Source organism: Marmota monax, unplaced genomic scaffold (genome assembly GCF_021218885.2).
Source record: "Marmota monax isolate L192 unplaced genomic scaffold, Marmota_monax_Labrador192_F-V1.1 WCK01_AAM20220418_F8-fsc00238, whole genome shotgun sequence".
Classification (NCBI taxonomy): domain Eukaryota; kingdom Metazoa; phylum Chordata; class Mammalia; order Rodentia; family Sciuridae; genus Marmota; species Marmota monax.
The window spans coordinates 690,481-706,477 of record NW_026693175.1 but is presented as its reverse complement, the minus strand read 5'-3'; the positions used below and the strand labels follow the sequence as shown (position 1 = coordinate 706,477).

Genomic DNA, 15,997 nt, shown 5'->3' with positions numbered 1-15,997 from the left:
AGTGGGGCCTCAGCACAGCTCTCTCCACCGAGCAGGCTGATTTGCACATTTGTACGGAAGGGTTTGGGTAAGTCCCTTCTTTGGCCCTCGAGTCTCCTTGGGCCACCCAGGAAGTTGGGGCGAGGTAGTGGCAAAGACCCTGAGTCCTGAGCAGGGAACTAGGAGAGGATGCTCAGCCGGAGTGCCCGGTTACGACCTGCAGTGGTGGCCCTCGACCCTCACCTGCTCTGCCACGTGAGGCCGGCGCCCCGGGAAGGCCAGCAGCCTGGGACCCGCACCGGGACACAGGGACCCGCCCATCCGCACCAGCCTTGGGCAGACGTGTGGGCGCACCGGCTGGGCCGTTCCAGGGCAACAGGGCACTCCTGCCCTAGGAGGGCCGGGGCGGGGGTCTCCTTCCCTAGGACTGGGGGGCGTTCCTTCCTCTCCCCCTAAGCAAAGGGGCTCACCTCCCCCGGGGCGGGGTCGGCCCCGCCGTCGCGCAGCGTGCAGCGTGCAGCGTGCAGGGTCGGGAAGCCGCGCCCTCTAATTTGCCGGACCCTCCCCTCCACCGCTGGCAGCACCCGCGATCCGGGCCACCACTCCTGACCGCGCCAAGGCCGGCCCCACGGCCGCTGGGAGGGACAGCCGGGGGGGCGGAGCCAGGACGGCCGGCGCGTGATTGCGTGCGTGCGAGCGTGCTGCGTCCGAGGCCACGCCCCGCTGGGGTGCGTAACTCGCAGGACTGGATCAGAGCGCCCTATGGGTGCGTGTGTGCGTCCCTGCGTCCGTGCGTGCGTGCGGGCGTTTCGAGGCCTGCGTCAGAGTCTGGTGCTGGTGACTGTGTCCCGGCCCTGTGGGCCTGGCGCGGCAGAGGGCTGCGGCCGCCTCTCCGAGGATTTCAGTTCACGGCCCGCCAGGATGACCCGGCTGTGGGCGCTCGGCCAGGCTGGGGTCCTCCCTGTCCCGACTGTCGGCCCCGCGACGTACTTGCCTCCAGAACGGCACCCCGTGGCACCGAGAGGGGCGCGTCCCTGCCACGTCCCCCCTCGAGTGGGGACGTGGGCTGGGAGGCCCAGCCCTGCCTGGCATAGAGGCCCAGGCCGGGCAGCAGGGCGTGGCGGCACCCGCCTGTCTTGCCGGAGACACAGGAGGCTGATGCAGGAGGATCGCGTAGTCGAGGCCAGCCTGCGCAACTCAGTGAGACCCTGTCTCAAAATACAAAATAAAAGGGGCCCGGGCTGTAGTGTGGAGGCCTCCTGGGTGTTATGGGGAGCCGCGTCAAGAAACGCTCAAAGTCCGAATTCAAATCAAAGAGAGCTTTATTCACCTGGTGGGGGACTGCCACCCACTCTAGAGACTGAAGCTGTGTGGGAGAACAGCCTTTTCCTGGCCTGTGTCTTGGGAATTTAAGGACGAAAAACCACAGCTTGGGGACTTTGCTTAGCGTCATGCAAGCAAGCCAGTCATAGACGCTAAGACAGCAATTAGCGCAAGGCAGTGGCATCTTGGGTCCGAGCAGGTGTTAGACACCATATGCTGAGCTCCAGCAGGTGGTTAGTGGGGGCGAGACTCTGGTTCAAAGTTGGTCACCAAGACCACCATATCCTGAATTGAGTACATTTTGTGGGTTACAAAGTTCAGAGAACAATATTATAAGAAATCTGCTTTCGTTTTAGTTTCTCAGAAACAGCTCTTGTAACAGTTTTTGTTTTTCTTAACAGAAGGCAGCAAAATGGAGTCTTAGGCCAGTCTGTGACAGTTCTTGCTTTATCATTGTCTTATCTCACTTATCAAAATCTTACATATCAATAATCTATTTTTTTACTACTCTATAACCTATAACTTACACTCTTACTGATTGTATTTATAGGTTCACACAACAACACTGGGTTCTGCCCTGCACTGCAGAGAGAAAGAGCTCAGGCCCTCAGAGGACTGGCTGTGCCCTAGGCTGGTCACTGGGTGGCCGATGGAGACTTAAACTCTACCAAGGGGAACACGGAGGAAGTCTGTGTTCACCAACAAAATATATGGGCAACTCTGGCCCGTACTTTGCTTTGAGAATCAAAGAATGAAGGTGTGTGTGTGTGTGAATTAAGTAAACTAAACCCCAAGGTGTGTGTGGGGGGGCGGTATCAGAATCTGGCTCTGGACCTTAAGGAGTCTCACTTCAAAAGAGAAAACAAGGAAAACCACCTGAAATCCCAGGTATTTGTGAGGCAGAGGCAGAAGAATCATAAGTTCAAGGCCCACCTGGGCAACTTAGCAAGATCTTGTCTCAAAAAGCTGGGGGTGGGGGCTGGGACTCAGTGGCAAAGTGCTTGCCTGCATGTGTGAGGCCCTGGGTTCGATCCTCAGCACCACATAAAAATAAATAAAATAAAGGTACATCTAAAATAATAATAATAATAATAATAAAAGAGCTGGGATGTGGTTTAGTGGTAAAGGGCCCCTGTGTTCATTTGCCAGCACCAAATAAAGGAAAAAGGTCAAGAATCTGATGTTTTTTCCCCACATATGGTAGCTAGAGAGGAAAAAGGGAAGAAAAGTCTCACAAAAATCAAAGGGAAAGAGTCAAGGGGAGGGAAGAGGGGAAAGACAGGAAAATCCTGGGGGATGATGTTGACCAAATAATATTGTTATATTGTGTGCATGTATGAATATGTAACAGATGGTCCCACTATTATGTATAATTGTAATGCTCCAAAAAGCTTATGGAAAAGAAAAAGAGCCAGACAGGGGATGCACACCTGTAATTCAAAGGACTGGGGAGGCTGAGGCAGGAGGATTGCAAGTTCAAAGTCAGTCTCAGCACCTTAGCGAGAGCCTAAGCAACTTACCAAGACCCTGTCTCAAAATAAAAAATTAAGAAAGAGCTGGGGGTATGGCTCAGTGGTTAGGGTCCCTGGGTTTAATCCTAGTACCAAGAAAGACAGAGTGAGCCTTGGGTTCCCCCTCAGCACTAGACACACACACACGATAAACAGATATTTCTGAATCTTAGGTCTTATTTACACACTATGTCCACCTCTCCTCAGGGAATGAGAGATGATCTAGAAAAATGGGTTTGCAGGTCAAGTTCACAGGCTAGAAGCACCCTGAGAAGTGTGGGCAATTCCGAGGCTGGCTGGGATTGTGACGAATTGCAGCAGGTTCAAATCAGCCCCTGGGTGAGGAACGGTGGCATGAGCTGCACCTCTGGACTGGAGTCAGGAGCATCTTATGGACCGGAATCTAAGACCTGAAGCGGGTGGCCCAGTCGGTAGTGGATGGCAGCACAAGACCTTGCTAGGGAGACTCCTTTGCAGTTTCAGGAGTTTTTAGTCTGTGTACCCGGATACAGTAGTAGGAAGCTGGCCGTTTGGGGGCAGTCAAAACCCAGGCTCTTCTGTTTTTTTCTCAACCAAATGTTTGTCTTAGAAATAGTTTATTAATACCAATGGCAACAGCCCCTGTCCACAAGGGGCTTTAGGCTTTTCTAAGGGCCTCTCACCGGCTGCCAGGCTGCAGCCTCCCAGTCTCCATTGCAGAGGGCTGGGGTTTCTGTCCCTGGGGCCTTGAAAGGCTGAAAGCTGCCGCAGTCCTGGGATGTGGGAGTTTTGCTCTCTAATCTGTTAAGATATTCGGTAGAGATTTTGGGGAGTCTGTCACCTACTGAGTGCCATTCATGTGGCACATGGCAAAACAGTGGGGAGGGAACCTTTTGGGTGGTGGAAGTGTTTCATACTTGGCAGGGACGTGAGCCAGGTGGCTGTTGCATTTGTCAGAATCATGAGTTATTTGCCATCAGTTCACTTCACTGTGAAGCTGGCCTACATGGATGTTCCATCCCAGCTGTGCAGAGCCAGGCCAAGGGCAATAGGGTACTGGGTACACCAGCACACACTTGCTGGTGGGGTGTGGCTGGAAAGACTCCCCCGCAGACTAGATGGCCCAGTGGCCTTGATGCCCAGAGCAGCTGGGGGCACTGTGGAGGGTTTCAGCTGTGTCTGCAGGTAGCAGAGGTGGGTGAAGAGGGTGGGCTGGCACTTCTGGAGTGGGGCTGCTTGGTACTCATGCCGAGGAGGAGCCAGATGCCGTGGTTTCACACCCACCAGCAGGCCGTGGAGAAACTATTCTGGGTGGCTCCACAAAGCGGCTGCTCAAGAAGTGGACAGGCCTCTGCACTGCATGTGGAGCCCTGAAGGAGCCGGAGGTCACATTCTGGAGCTGAGGTGGGAGTGAGGACCTCTGCTGCCTTGCATGCTGCAAGAGCGTGGCTGCTGGAGCAGAGCCTGGCCAGCGGCTCTCCTCCAGGTGTTGCTGCGAAGACCAGCCCAGGTCAGAAACCAGCATCACCCCAGAGGAGTGGACTGAACCTCCCTCAAACTTCCTTTGTTAAGCCTGAGCAGTGCTGGCAGAGGCAGAGGCTCAACAAGATCCCATCTGACTCACCAAGTTCAAACAGTAGCTATTGGTAGCCTGAAAGGCCAAGGACCTAGGGACAGACTGGGAAGGCACACTGCAACCCCCTGCAGAGCTGTGTACAGCGTGGTTGTCCTGAGCTGCCCCAGCCCCAGACTTGCCCTGAGGTATGGTCCTGAGCGGCCAGCTGGAGGTGGGGTCACTGAGAAGCACCCTCTGGGGCTTGGGGTTGGAGGTTGTGGTGGCTGTTCACCTCCCTGGGCCTCGGGGGTGTGCCTGCTCTGTGATCCACAGGGAAGAAGGGCAGTGTGCCATGTGGGGCCTTGGCAAGGAGGTGCTTCCTTCACTCCATTTGGGACAAACTTGTGCAGTCTTGTGAGGGGCACTGAAGGAAGGAAAACTGATCCTTTGCAGCCTTGTACCAGAGGTGGCTGGCAGGCACATTGAGCTCCCAGGCATGCGACCTACCTCCTCTATGTGTGACAGGTCTCACTGTGTGCCCAGGCTGGACACCCAGGCTCAAGTGGTCCCCACACCTCAGCCACTGAGCAGCTGGGGCTCAGGGGCCCGCCCTCTGCGGCACCTGGCTCCCTCTTTCCAAGTTCCAGGCCAGCCTGGTCAGCTTAGCAAGACCCTGTCTCAAAATAAAATTTTCAAAGGGTGGGGGTGTAGCTCAGTAATAGAGCTCTTGCTCAGCATGTGCAAGGCCGCGGGTCCCAAACCTAATACTGCAAAAATAATTAAAAAAGGAAAAGAAGCATCCGTCCAACACTCTGGGGCAGTTGGACACCTTGGTTTGGTGAGAGGTCAGCTAATGGAGAGGTTCATTCTGGGGTTTGCTCCATGTGCCCACCACTGCTCCCAGGTGGAGCCTTGACTCCACATAGCCCTGCTGACCAGTGCTTTTCAGGGACACGCACAGCCCCAAGCCAGCAGGTGGAGTCACTGGTACTCACTTCATCCTGGAGCCTCACCTGAGCCCCACTTTTCTTTCCACACCAATTCAGAGGGAATGGGGGGCCCTGCTCCCTGTGTGGCCTCAAGCTGGACCTGACCAGCTGTGCGTCTCTGACTGACTTGGCACTCTGTCAGCCTGAGTTGCACTGGTTTCTGTTGCTTCCCAAGAGCAGCCAGTGCCTGGTGAGCGAGCAGCCAGCCAGCAGTCATCTTGAGCACTCTGGGGCTCAGACCTCTCTCAGAACTGAACTTGAAACCAATCTAGCTGGGTGCAGTGGCAGCACAGGTCAATAATCCCAGCAACCTGGGAGGCTGAGGTAGGAGGATTGCAAGTTCAAAGCCAGCCTCAGCAGTTTAGCGAGCTGCAGAAAATCAAAAGGATCTGGCTCAGTGGTTAAGTGCCTCTGGGTTCCATCCTCAGTACCAAAACAAGCAATGACAACAACAAAAACCCAAAGAAATCAAGAGCATTCAGGGCAAGGGGAAAACAAATTGGGACAGTCAGTGACCCCACCCAGGAAATGACACTAACCGGGCCACGCAGGGCTGTGCAGGCTGCCACTGGACTGGTGAATGGGGAGCAAGGCTTTTCTTGCTGGCCCCAGACTCAGACATGCTGGCCAGGGCCTCCTGGCCCAAGGCCACCTCTAGTCTTCCTATGGACGCCCTGAGGAGGTGCCTAACAGCACCACATGCTGGCTCTCCCCTGTCCAGGCCTGCCCGTCCTCCCAGGGCGGGGCAGGTGGGTGGGGCAGCCTGGAGGAGAGAGGGAAGTGAGAGCTGGGGCGGGGCTGGCTGGGAGAAGTAGAGAGCAAAGCGGAGCAGCAGGAGCAGGAACAAGGCGAGGTGACAGGGAGTGGCCTTGGGAGTGGGACTGGCTGGGACCCTCTGGGTGAACAGGGAAGGGTGACTTGCAGGGTCTGGAAACAGCCAGGAATGGTGGCCCTGGCCTGTAGCCCTGGCAGGCTTATGCCAGACTCTGGTTCCTACCTGACTGCCTCTCCAAACTGACCTGGGGGATGGGAGCGTCCTGGTGGGCTGTGCCCTAGAGGCAGAGGGAGGAGCCCAGGCTTACCCTGAGTGTGAGAGGTGGTGGAAGACTCCCTAGGGATGCCTGAGACCCCCCAGTGCGAATTCTGTCCCCTTGGGCAGCACCTAGTGCCCTGGAGCAGGACTGTGGGGGGTCTGACCACTGGAGGGGCTCCAGCCAGGCGGGCAGGCCCGGCCTTCTGCTGGAGGCACTTTGGCCAACTCCCTGCGGAGGGCCTGCCTGGGGTCGGAGGAGGAGGTAGAACCTGGGGAGGAGCCCTCCAGGCTGGGGGTCTGGTGTGGTTCTGGAGCAGACCTCCTCTCTGCCCTTATCCAGAAGGACAAGTGCATTGCACACCGAGGGGCAGCCGGGCTGTGAGGGGAAGAGGCCAGTCAGGAGTCTATGGAATTAGGGCCTGAGGAGGGCAAATATCCCACAGGTACCCGGAGGAATGGGGACACTGACGGCTGTCAAGCATTTCCTCAAAGGTGTGCATTAGCTGGGCTCGGTGGCACACGCCTGCAACCCCAGTGGCTCAGGAGGCTGAGGCAGGAGGATAGCAAGTTCAAGGCCTGGGCAATTAGTGAGACTCTGTCTCAAAATAAAAAGGGCCGGGGGTTCAGCTTAGTGGTAGAGTGCTGGCTTAGCATGGGAGTGGCCCTGAGTTCAACCCTCAGTACCTGGGGGGAGACATAGAAGAGGCTGTTTTCCCTAGAGATGCGTTCCCCATCTCCAATGGCATCCAAGAGGGGCTGGTAGAGGATGCTGCAGGGGAGCTCTGTGCTGTGCATGTCTGGGTATGTGTCAGGAGGCAGATGTGGGGCTGGACTGAACTAGATGAGCATTAGGGCTCCTTCTCACGCTGGGTCTGTGATTCAATGACATCCCGCCCAGGGGAGGTTTGAGGTTTCCTTGGGCATGGTGGCCCTCTACCTCACTACGCCCTGCAGCTGGACGCAGAAGCCTGGGCTGTTCCTTGGGTTTGTGCTCCCCTTCCTGCCTGTGCTGAGCCCTAGCACAGGCCTTGAAGGAGTGGAACACAGTGGACAGCCACAGGCTGCTTGGGGGACACGCAGAGAGAGGCATGAGAGTGCCCTTTGCTTAGGCGGAGACGTGGAGTAGTCAGGTCTTGCTGCAGGGCCACCTGCAGTGGGGCCTGGAGCTTTCCTCCCAGGTGGGAGGCCTGGGGGAACTCCTGGGGAGGCTGAGGTGGAGGATCTGGAACCCTTAATGTGGGCCTGGGATGCTGGGCTCTGATGGGTGTGAGGCTGGAGGCACACATGGAGGAGGCCGAGGAGCTGTGGGTGCCAGCGACTGGCAGGAGGGGAAAAGAGGGAAGGACCAGAGGTTGGGTTGGTCCCTCCTGAGAGAGCCTGGGGCGAGGTGGGGGACAGGGATCTGACGGGGCAGCCCAGGCTCTACCCAGGGAGCCTGCTTGTAGCTGGCCAAGTCTGGGGCCAGGTATTGGGAGTTTACAAAAATCCTGGTATGTCAAGGGTGACTCTGCTCCAGACAGAGTCCACAGCAGCACGGGGTGACTTCAGCATGCGGTCAGCATGTGGATGCGCAACCTCACTGCAGAGCAAAGGAGCGAGGCCTCAGGCCTGCGGCCCGTAGGGGACCGCTTACTCACGGAGACCAGTTAAAGCCACCCAGGGATCACCTTATTGGCCTGTCCAGGGTACAGGACCACAGTGACAGGGTCGTGCAGCAGGTGGGAGAGACCGGGCTCATTCTGAATGCAGCGTGGGCGGAAGCTAAGGAGCAGGGCAAGGGCCAGGGATGGCAGATGATTCCAGGGGAACAGCAGGGCAGGGTTCTGTCTAACCGACCCTCAGAGACTTGTTGAAGACCAGCCAGGCTGACCCTGACCCGAGGCCCCTGGGGGGAGGCAGAGGATGTAGCCCTGATGACGCTGAATGTGGCTGGATGTGGAGGATGGCTTCTGGTGAAGCTTGCTGGTCGGGTCCTTTGCTAACCCTGGGGTTCACAGGGAGACACAGGGGAGGTTCCCCAAAGCGTTGTCAGCACGTACTTTATTTAAAAAAATTTTTGTTTTAGTATTTTTCCTTTTTTGCAGTGCCAGGCATTAAACCCAAGGCCTCACGCATGCCAGGCAATGCTTTATCACTGAGTGCAGCACCAGCCCCGCACCTACCTTCTATAGGACCCCAAGGCCACTCGCCCTGCTGTGGGGGCTCACGGCCTGGACAGGTAGCCTGCTTGTTTGAGCTTTGAGTTCTCGTAGCACAGAATCCAGACTAGGGAAGCCCACAGCTTCTGACCGCACTCCTTCCTTGAGCTCTCCCTGCTGGTGACTCAGCCAGGGCCTGTGGGCATAGCATGTGACCCTTTGTGAGACCCAGAAGCAACTCCCCTCCCTTCCTCTCCTCCTGGGATGCCAAAGAACGCCTCTGCTATTCTGTAGCTGCTGGTGGAAAAGGAAAGGCGTGGTTTTCAGGCACTGCACACCCATCACCCTGCTCTCACCCGCCCTGGTGCCTGCTCAGAACGCCCCTGCTCGCCTGGCCTCCATTCAGTGGCTCCAGGATCCTCCCAGTGATGCCCCTTGGCTTCTCAGCTGGTTCCCTTCGCCCTGACTCTGGCTAGAGGGAGGCCCCTTGCAAAGCTGAGCTGGGTGGGCACATGGTGTGTGTTGTGTGGAGTGCCGCAATGTGGGAAGAAACCAGCTGTCGCCACCCATTTTCTGGACCTTAAAGATGATGATGAGTTTTTAAAATGCCTGCTTTTTGTATTCTCCCCACAATCTGTGCCATGGGTCGTCCCTCCTGACCCATGCAATAGAGATGGGTGCTTCATGCCAGCACTGAAGGGAGCTGGGCACACAGTGATGCCAGGGACCAGGCTGGGGAGCCGCTGAGGGCAGGGAGTAGTTAGGCAGCCTCTAAGGACATTTAGTAAGGCTTCACTTTGCTGTGTTTGGTAGGTGCCTTTCAGCCCCAGCTCGGGCCGTCTGTTTCTCCTTGAGTTCTCACTCTGTACCTTCCAGGATGCTTGTTCATTGTTCACGTGAGACAGTGAATGCACTGACATAAAACTTCTGAAATCCTTCAGTTGTCATTTGAATATCTACAGAACCTACAGTGACTTCGAGGCAGGTTAGAAGAAATAAGAAGTAGGAGAGACAAGGAGAAGGACAAGGAAGGACAATGCTGATCTGAGGTCCCATGCACCTGTCCAGCCCTCTCACTTCTCAAGCTCAGTCTTCCCAGACCCGTCTCTCCCACCTTTATGGGAAACCTGAGCATCTTAGAGTTATTGCAAACCTACCCCCTCTTGGGAAAATTACCTGTGAACTTTGATTAGTTTATAAAATGAATAGATTAAGCAAGGGGAGGTATAGTTTTTTTTTAATGCAGTACTAGTGATTGAACCCTCTGATGCTCTGTCTACCAGGGCTACATCCCCAGGGTCTTGAGACAGGGTCTTGCTAAATTGCTGAGGCTGGTCTTGAACTTGTGAGCCTCCTGCTTCAGCCTCCAGAGTTGCTGGGATTACAGGCGTGTGCCACTGCACCCGGCTGCTTTTATTTTTATTATTTAATTCCTTCTGATTGTTTTGGGTTTCATTTGCTTGTCCTTTTCATTTTGGGCTTTTTTTTTTTTTGATACCAAGGATTGAACTCAGGGGCACTTGACCACTGAGCCACATCCCAGCCCTATTTTGTATTTTATTTAGAGACAGGGGCTCACTGAGTTGCTGAGTGCCTCGATGTTGCTGAGGCTGGCTTTGAACTTGCAATCCTCCTGCCTCAGCCTCCCGGGCTGCTGGGATCATAGGCATGCACCGCTGCGCCCATCTGTCCTTTTCTTTTTATGGTGGAAGCTGAAGCCATTGGCTTTTGGCTTTTCTAATGGCAGTTTCTGCTTAGAGAGCTGCCTCCCAATCTTGGTTATCGGGGTATGAGTGGAAGGCAGGTGTGGCTGAGAGGTCAGACAGTTGGGACACCTGGCCAGGTGCAGAGATCTGGTCTCCACAAGCCATGCACAGCTGAGTGACCATGTGTGACCTTGGACTTTGACTCTCCACCTGCTTTTCTTTGCCTGTGTAATGGAACCAGGGGCAATCCCCTCTTGGGCTCCTGTAAGTGAAGTAGTTGAATATACCTGGCCACCTGGCAGGGCCTTCCAGACCCATATGTGAGGGCCCTTGAGTCCCTGTGACAAGGATACTCTGTCTTGCAGGTCCGGAGACAGCATGTTCACGCCCATCCCCAAGAGGTAGGCAGCCACTCACCCTCCCCTCCCAGCACTTCCAGGGCTGCCCACTCCCTGAGCCATCATCCACTCCTCCAGTCCTGGGCACCAACCTTCTCCCTCCCCGCAGTGGCTCTCCATTCCCGGCCTCCGTGCGGGATCCTGGCCTGCACGTGTGGCGGGTGGAGAAGCTGAAGCCGGTGCCTGTGGCGCGCGAGACCCAGGGCGTCTTTTTCTCGGGGGACTCCTACCTGGTGCTGTACAACGGCCCGGAAGAGCTCTCTCATCTCCACCTGTGGATAGGTATGGGGCAGGGTGGTGGGGTCTCGCTCAGGGTGAGGGCTGGCATGGGCCTCGGGGACCTTGCCCTTCCACCTCCCTCCTGCCCCAGGCCAGCAGTCTTCCCGGGACGAGCAGGGGGCCTGCGCTGTGCTGGCCGTCCACCTCAACACCCTGCTGGGGGAGCGGCCCGTGCAGCACCGGGAGGTGCAGGGCAACGAGTCTGACCTCTTCATGAGCTACTTCCCGCGGGGCCTCAAGTACCAGGTCAGGGCAGCTCCAGCCCGTGTCCCCGCTTCCTGCCTGTCTCCTGCGGGTGGGGTGCAGAGCCCTGGTAGCTCAGGCACATGAAGGGGTCCCTTCTGGGCTGCAGGAAGGTGGTGTGGAGTCAGCATTCCACAAGACCTCCCCTGGGACGGCCCCGGCAGCCATCAGGAAGCTGTACCAGGTGAAGGGGAAGAAGAACATCCGGGCCACGGAGCGGGCGCTGAGCTGGGACAGCTTCAACACCGGGGACTGCTTCATCCTGGACCTGGGCCAGGTGGGTGGCCGAGGCTGGGCAAGGAATGAGGCCATACCCCACTCCCAGTGGACCCTCCACCAGGGAGTGCCATCCCAAGCCCAGCCCTTGGGGTTGTCTCCAGGGCCACGGCCACCAGAGCCCCGTGGCTCTGACCTGTGTAAGATGGCCTCTATGTGGACTCAGGCACTTCACTGTGTACTTGGTCCCCTCCAGGTGACCACAACACCTCCTGGGTGAGTGCTGGAGAGGTAGGGAGTAACGGCAGGGAGCACAGACACAATGTGTCCGAGTATTTCTGATCCTTGGTCGAATCTGGTTGCACCCACATTAGAGGGCCACTGTGGGCAGAGCCGGCCTCTGGCGGTGTTCCCAGGCTCTGAGTCCACTCCCTCCCTCTCAGGAGCCCTGGTGGCCTGGGCTACTTGCCTGCCGGCCTCTCATGCATTGAGTCCAGGATGCTCCTCTGGGCCAGCATGGAGGCCTGGGGAGGCAGCCAAGATGGCCTGTCTCCATCCTAGCCCATGCAGCAGTGAGTGGGGCATAGGCCAGGGGCTGGGCTCTCAGGCAGGGAGGGACCACCAACCTGCCATCCCAGGGAGGAGCCAAAGATGGACCTTCAGGGGAGGGAGCAGGTGAGCAGGGCTGGGGAGGGGAAGGGGCATGGTCCTGGAGTGCAGGTGGCTAAGGAAGGCCTTGAGGACACTGCTTTGGGGCTGGAGGATGGCTGAAGATTAGGCAGGAGGGTCAACCTTGCTGTTCTCAGGAAGGGCGGTGGTGGTGAGAAGAGGCAGGGGCACAAGGACAGGCCTTGTACCAAGTGGCAGTTCAGGAGAGGAGACGGGGGAGGGGAAACAGCTCTAGGGTGGCATCCCCACTTCCCCGCAGCCTCCCCCCACCCCGCCAGTTCAGCACACATCTGTATTGTGCCTAACTATGTGCCAGCTCAGCTTTGGCGAGGGCACAGGGCAGGGAGCAAATCCGTCAGGCTCACTTCCTAGAGCGAGAGGCTGGCTCTAATGAGGTAAAGAGGTGACATGGGCAGGAATACGCACAGCCTTCCTCTAAGGCCTCTGGGGTCTGTCCCTGCCTTCTGTCACACCTCCAGGGTCAGTCCTCCAAGAAGAACAGGGGAGGCAGGACCCTTCTGGGCTGGGGCAGGACTCGGCCGCTGGCTGTGACCGGGCTGCTCCCTTCCCTGCAGAGCATCTTTGCCTGGTGTGGTGGGAGGTCCAACATCCTGGAGCGCAACAAGGCCCGGGACCTGGCCCTGGCCATCCGGGACAGCGAGCGGCAGGGCAAGGCCCAAGTGGAGATCGTCACCGATGGGGAGGAGCCTGCTGAGATGATCCAGGTTGGAGGACACTGGCGTGGGCAGCTGGGCGCCCTGCTTAGAAGTGGTCAAGAGAGTCAGTGATGAGCTGGGATGCGAGGGTGGCTGGGCCAGGGTACAGGCATCTCTGTGACGGAGGAGCAGGCAGCCTGGCTGGTGGGTGGGTTGTGCTCACTCTCCCTAGTGCCTTGGTGCAGGACATGGTGAGCCAGACAAGAGGGGTGGCCCTGAGCATGACGGCTTTAAAGTTTGGGGGCAGGAATTCCAGTATACCTGGCCTGCTCTGGCTCTGCAGGTTCTGGGCCCCAAGCCTACTCTGAAGGAGGGGAACCCTGAAGAAGACCTCACAGCTGACCAGACGAATGCCCAGGCCGCGGCTCTCTACAAGGTGGGCACTCCAGGCCTTGTGCAGCAGCCGCAGGGCCAGGGCTGAAGAGAGAGGAGCGGCTCAGAGGGCAGGAGGATGGGAAGTGGGGGGTGGCAATCCCCAAGGACATAACTGTTATTTCACTTCGGGGCCCTTCCTGGTGAAGTTCAGAAGCTAGTTCCAAGCGTCCTCTGTTGAACTCCTCTGATGGGTCACCGGGCAGTGCCCAGCAGTACCGAGGTGGAGGGCAGGGGTGGGGGCTGCCTTGGCCAGGGCAAGGCTCTGGGGAGCAGCAGAGAGGGCCCTGGCCCTCTCTGGGCTGAGACGAGGGCTGGTGCTCGGGGAAGTCAGACTCAGCGTGCCCTTCCTCCCTCAGGTCTCTGATGCCACTGGACAGATGGACCTGACCAAGGTGGCCGACTCCAGCCCCTTTGCCCCTGAGCTGCTGGTGCCCGACGACTGCTTCGTGCTGGACAACGGGCTCTGTGGCAAGATCTACATCTGGAAGGGTATGCGGGGCTCCTCCACAGCCGCCTGGGCCCTGTAGCTGCCCTGGCCCAGGCAGGCACCCATGGCCACTGCTCTGAAGCTTCAGCCCCCTGCAGTCGCTGAGGGCCTGCTCAGACGTGTTGCTGGGTCCTGCCCCAGAGATTCAGGCTCGCTAGGCCTGGGGGCAGCTACCACTCCTGGGAACCACTCTTTTAGCCCCTTCCTTGGCCTTCAGGGCTTGGAGACCCCAATCTTGGACTCTGCCTCAAGGTGTGACAGGTAAATTCTAGATAAATTACACATCACCTTATGCAATGGGTGGTGAACTCGCAGAACTTGTTTCCCAAGAGATGGTATTGGCTGGAGGGAGACTGCTGTGCTCAGCCGTCCTGTCCTGCCGGCTCTGGCCCTCAGGCCCTGGACCCTGGCTTTGCTTTCTGGAGCCTGTTTCACCTCCCTGACCAGCTGACAAGCATCTCAAAGGCAGGAACTGTGTTTATCTGATGGTCTTGATGAGATAGCTACAGGGTTAACAAGATGTGGAACTTGCCAGCCCCCAGCCTGGTCAGGAAGAGAAGTGAGGCGTCCAGAGATGGCGGCTCCCAGGGGCTCATACTGCGGCCTCCCAAATCCAGCAGAGACCTGGGATAGGGGCCTGGAGGTGCTGGCAGCATGGTTGATCTCTAAGGTTTGGGGAGGGGACGAGAGAGGCTCCTGCTGGGGCTGCTTTTGCCCTCCCTGGAGGGGACGTGCCCCGCAGCACTGATGCCAAGCATAGGAACCTCAAGCAAAGAATTATTACAGAAAGAGAATCCAGAGGAGAAACGGGGAGTTTGAGAACCAGGAAGATGGGTGCCTGTGGGTCGGGTGCGGCTGGTGTGTTCACAGGGAGTTGAAGCATGTCGTTCAGATATGCTGTAGTTCACGGGGTCCCCACAGCCTGGCTGCAGAGCCAGCCACTGTTCCCAGCACTATTTCTTTGGGAAAAATGCCTTGAACTGGAGCACAGGTTGGGTTTAAGGACTGTCTGCAGAAATGGGTGGATTCTGCGTGGTTTATTTTGATGAGCACTCCAGTAGCATAACCATTATGCCAGTGGAGACTCGCTGGCATTATAGGAGTCTGTTCTCCATAATAAATTGTCCCTTTTGTTCTCAGTTTGTCAAGAAGGCTTGAGTTGGGCACGGTGGCCACGCCTGTATTAAAGCAATTTGGAAGGCTGAGACAGGAGAATCGCAAGTTCAAGGCCAGCCTGGGCAACTTGGTGAAGCCCTGTCTCAAAATACAAAATAAGGGCTGGGGATATGGTTCAGTTGGTAGAGTGCTTCCCTCGCATGCACAAGGTCCTGGATCAATCCCCAGCACCACCACAAATAAATAACGGCTGGGGATATGGTTCAGTGATAAAGTGCCCCAGGTTCAGTCCTCAGTACAAAGAAAAGAAAAGGCTTGCTAACCATACAATTGACAGGCACAATAGGTGAGGGTCCTGCCCCTACAGTTTGATGGAGAGAGAAAACCCATTCTTCCTGATGAAGGGCCCTGGTCAGAGCAGAAGATAGTTTGTGCTGCTGGAGATGGAATCCATGTGGTCAAGTGCTCCAGAGTGAGTTTTGATGGTCAGACCTGGCAGAAGTAGTTTTCATTTACCTTTGAGATGCCAGTTTAGAAAAAGTATTATGAGGCAGATTTCATACTTCCAAAGAGCTATTTGGCATTCTCATTAACAAAAATTTGATAACTATTCTGTGGACCCCTGTTAAATTTCCTCAAGAAAAATGGGATGGAAACTCTAAAGGATCTCTGTTCTTCACTCTTCCTGTGCTGCAGGGCGAAAGGCTAACGAGAAGGAGCGGCAGGCGGCCCTGCACGTAGCGGAAGGCTTCATCTCCCGCATGCAGTATGCTGCAAACACTCAGGTGAGGAGGCACCTTGGGCCCCAGGCCCCACTCCTGGGCCTCCTTGTCCAGTGTGGCTGGCCTGTGCTCCCTGGGACCACTGTCCTTGGCTGTGACTGCCCCTGGTAGCCTATTGTTCTGATAGGGCTCATGGATAACAGGTGGCCTCTGCCAAACTGCACTGGTCCTTGAAGCAGGGCTTTCTCAGCCCGGTCCCTGTAACCCGTCTCCTCTCTCTGCGTATCTGAAGGAGCTGCCTGGCCTGGCCTGGCCTGCATGTGCTTGGGCCTTCTGTCCCACACCCTGTTAGTGACAGAGGTGGCAGCTTCCAAGCCAGCCTTCTCCCCACTGTCCTGCAGGTGGAGATTCTGCCCCAGGGCCGCGAGAGTCCCATCTTCAAGCAATTCTTTAAGGACTGGAAGTGAGGGTGGGCGTCCCCCTGCCCCTGCCTGCCTTTGTGTGCTCAGTGTTGAGAAGCCCCGCTGACTTCAATAAAGGAAACCAGTGCCTTCCCCACTCTC

General features: G+C 56.9%; 1 protein-coding gene across 4 annotated transcripts; it reads left to right on the top strand.

Annotated features, from left to right (window-relative positions):
• Capg (capping actin protein, gelsolin like) lies at positions 1–15,997 on the top strand. Of its 4 annotated transcripts, XM_058583022.1 has the most exons (11): positions 6,111–6,184; positions 10,579–10,614; positions 10,721–10,893; positions 10,982–11,136; positions 11,243–11,410; positions 12,594–12,743; positions 13,018–13,110; positions 13,466–13,598; positions 15,117–15,184; positions 15,409–15,497; positions 15,836–15,997. In XM_058583022.1, exons 2-10 carry the CDS (start codon positions 10,592–10,594, stop codon positions 15,451–15,453), a joined length of 1,008 nt encoding a protein of 335 aa, XP_058439005.1. In that variant the 5' UTR covers positions 6,111–6,184; positions 10,579–10,591; the 3' UTR covers positions 15,454–15,497; positions 15,836–15,997. The 4 variants fall into 4 exon arrangements, with proteins under 4 accessions (XP_046311900.1, XP_046311898.1, XP_058439005.1 ...); XM_046455944.2 differs by lacking the exons at positions 6,111–6,184; positions 15,117–15,184 and adding an exon at positions 1–67; XM_046455942.2 differs by lacking the exon at positions 15,117–15,184 and having other exon boundaries at positions 6,102–6,189.

Bases quoted from the DNA above. Each gene is read 5' to 3' on its own strand.
- Capg (XM_046455944.2), top strand. From the start codon at position 10,592: ATGTTCACGCCCATCCCCAAGAG. The intron at 13,599-15,408 runs GTATGCGGGGCT...CCTGTGCTGCAG, and splicing joins CAAGATCTACATCTGGAAGG to GGCGAAAGGCTAACGAGAAG. The intron at 15,498-15,835 runs GTGAGGAGGCAC...ACTGTCCTGCAG, and splicing joins AGTATGCTGCAAACACTCAG to GTGGAGATTCTGCCCCAGGG.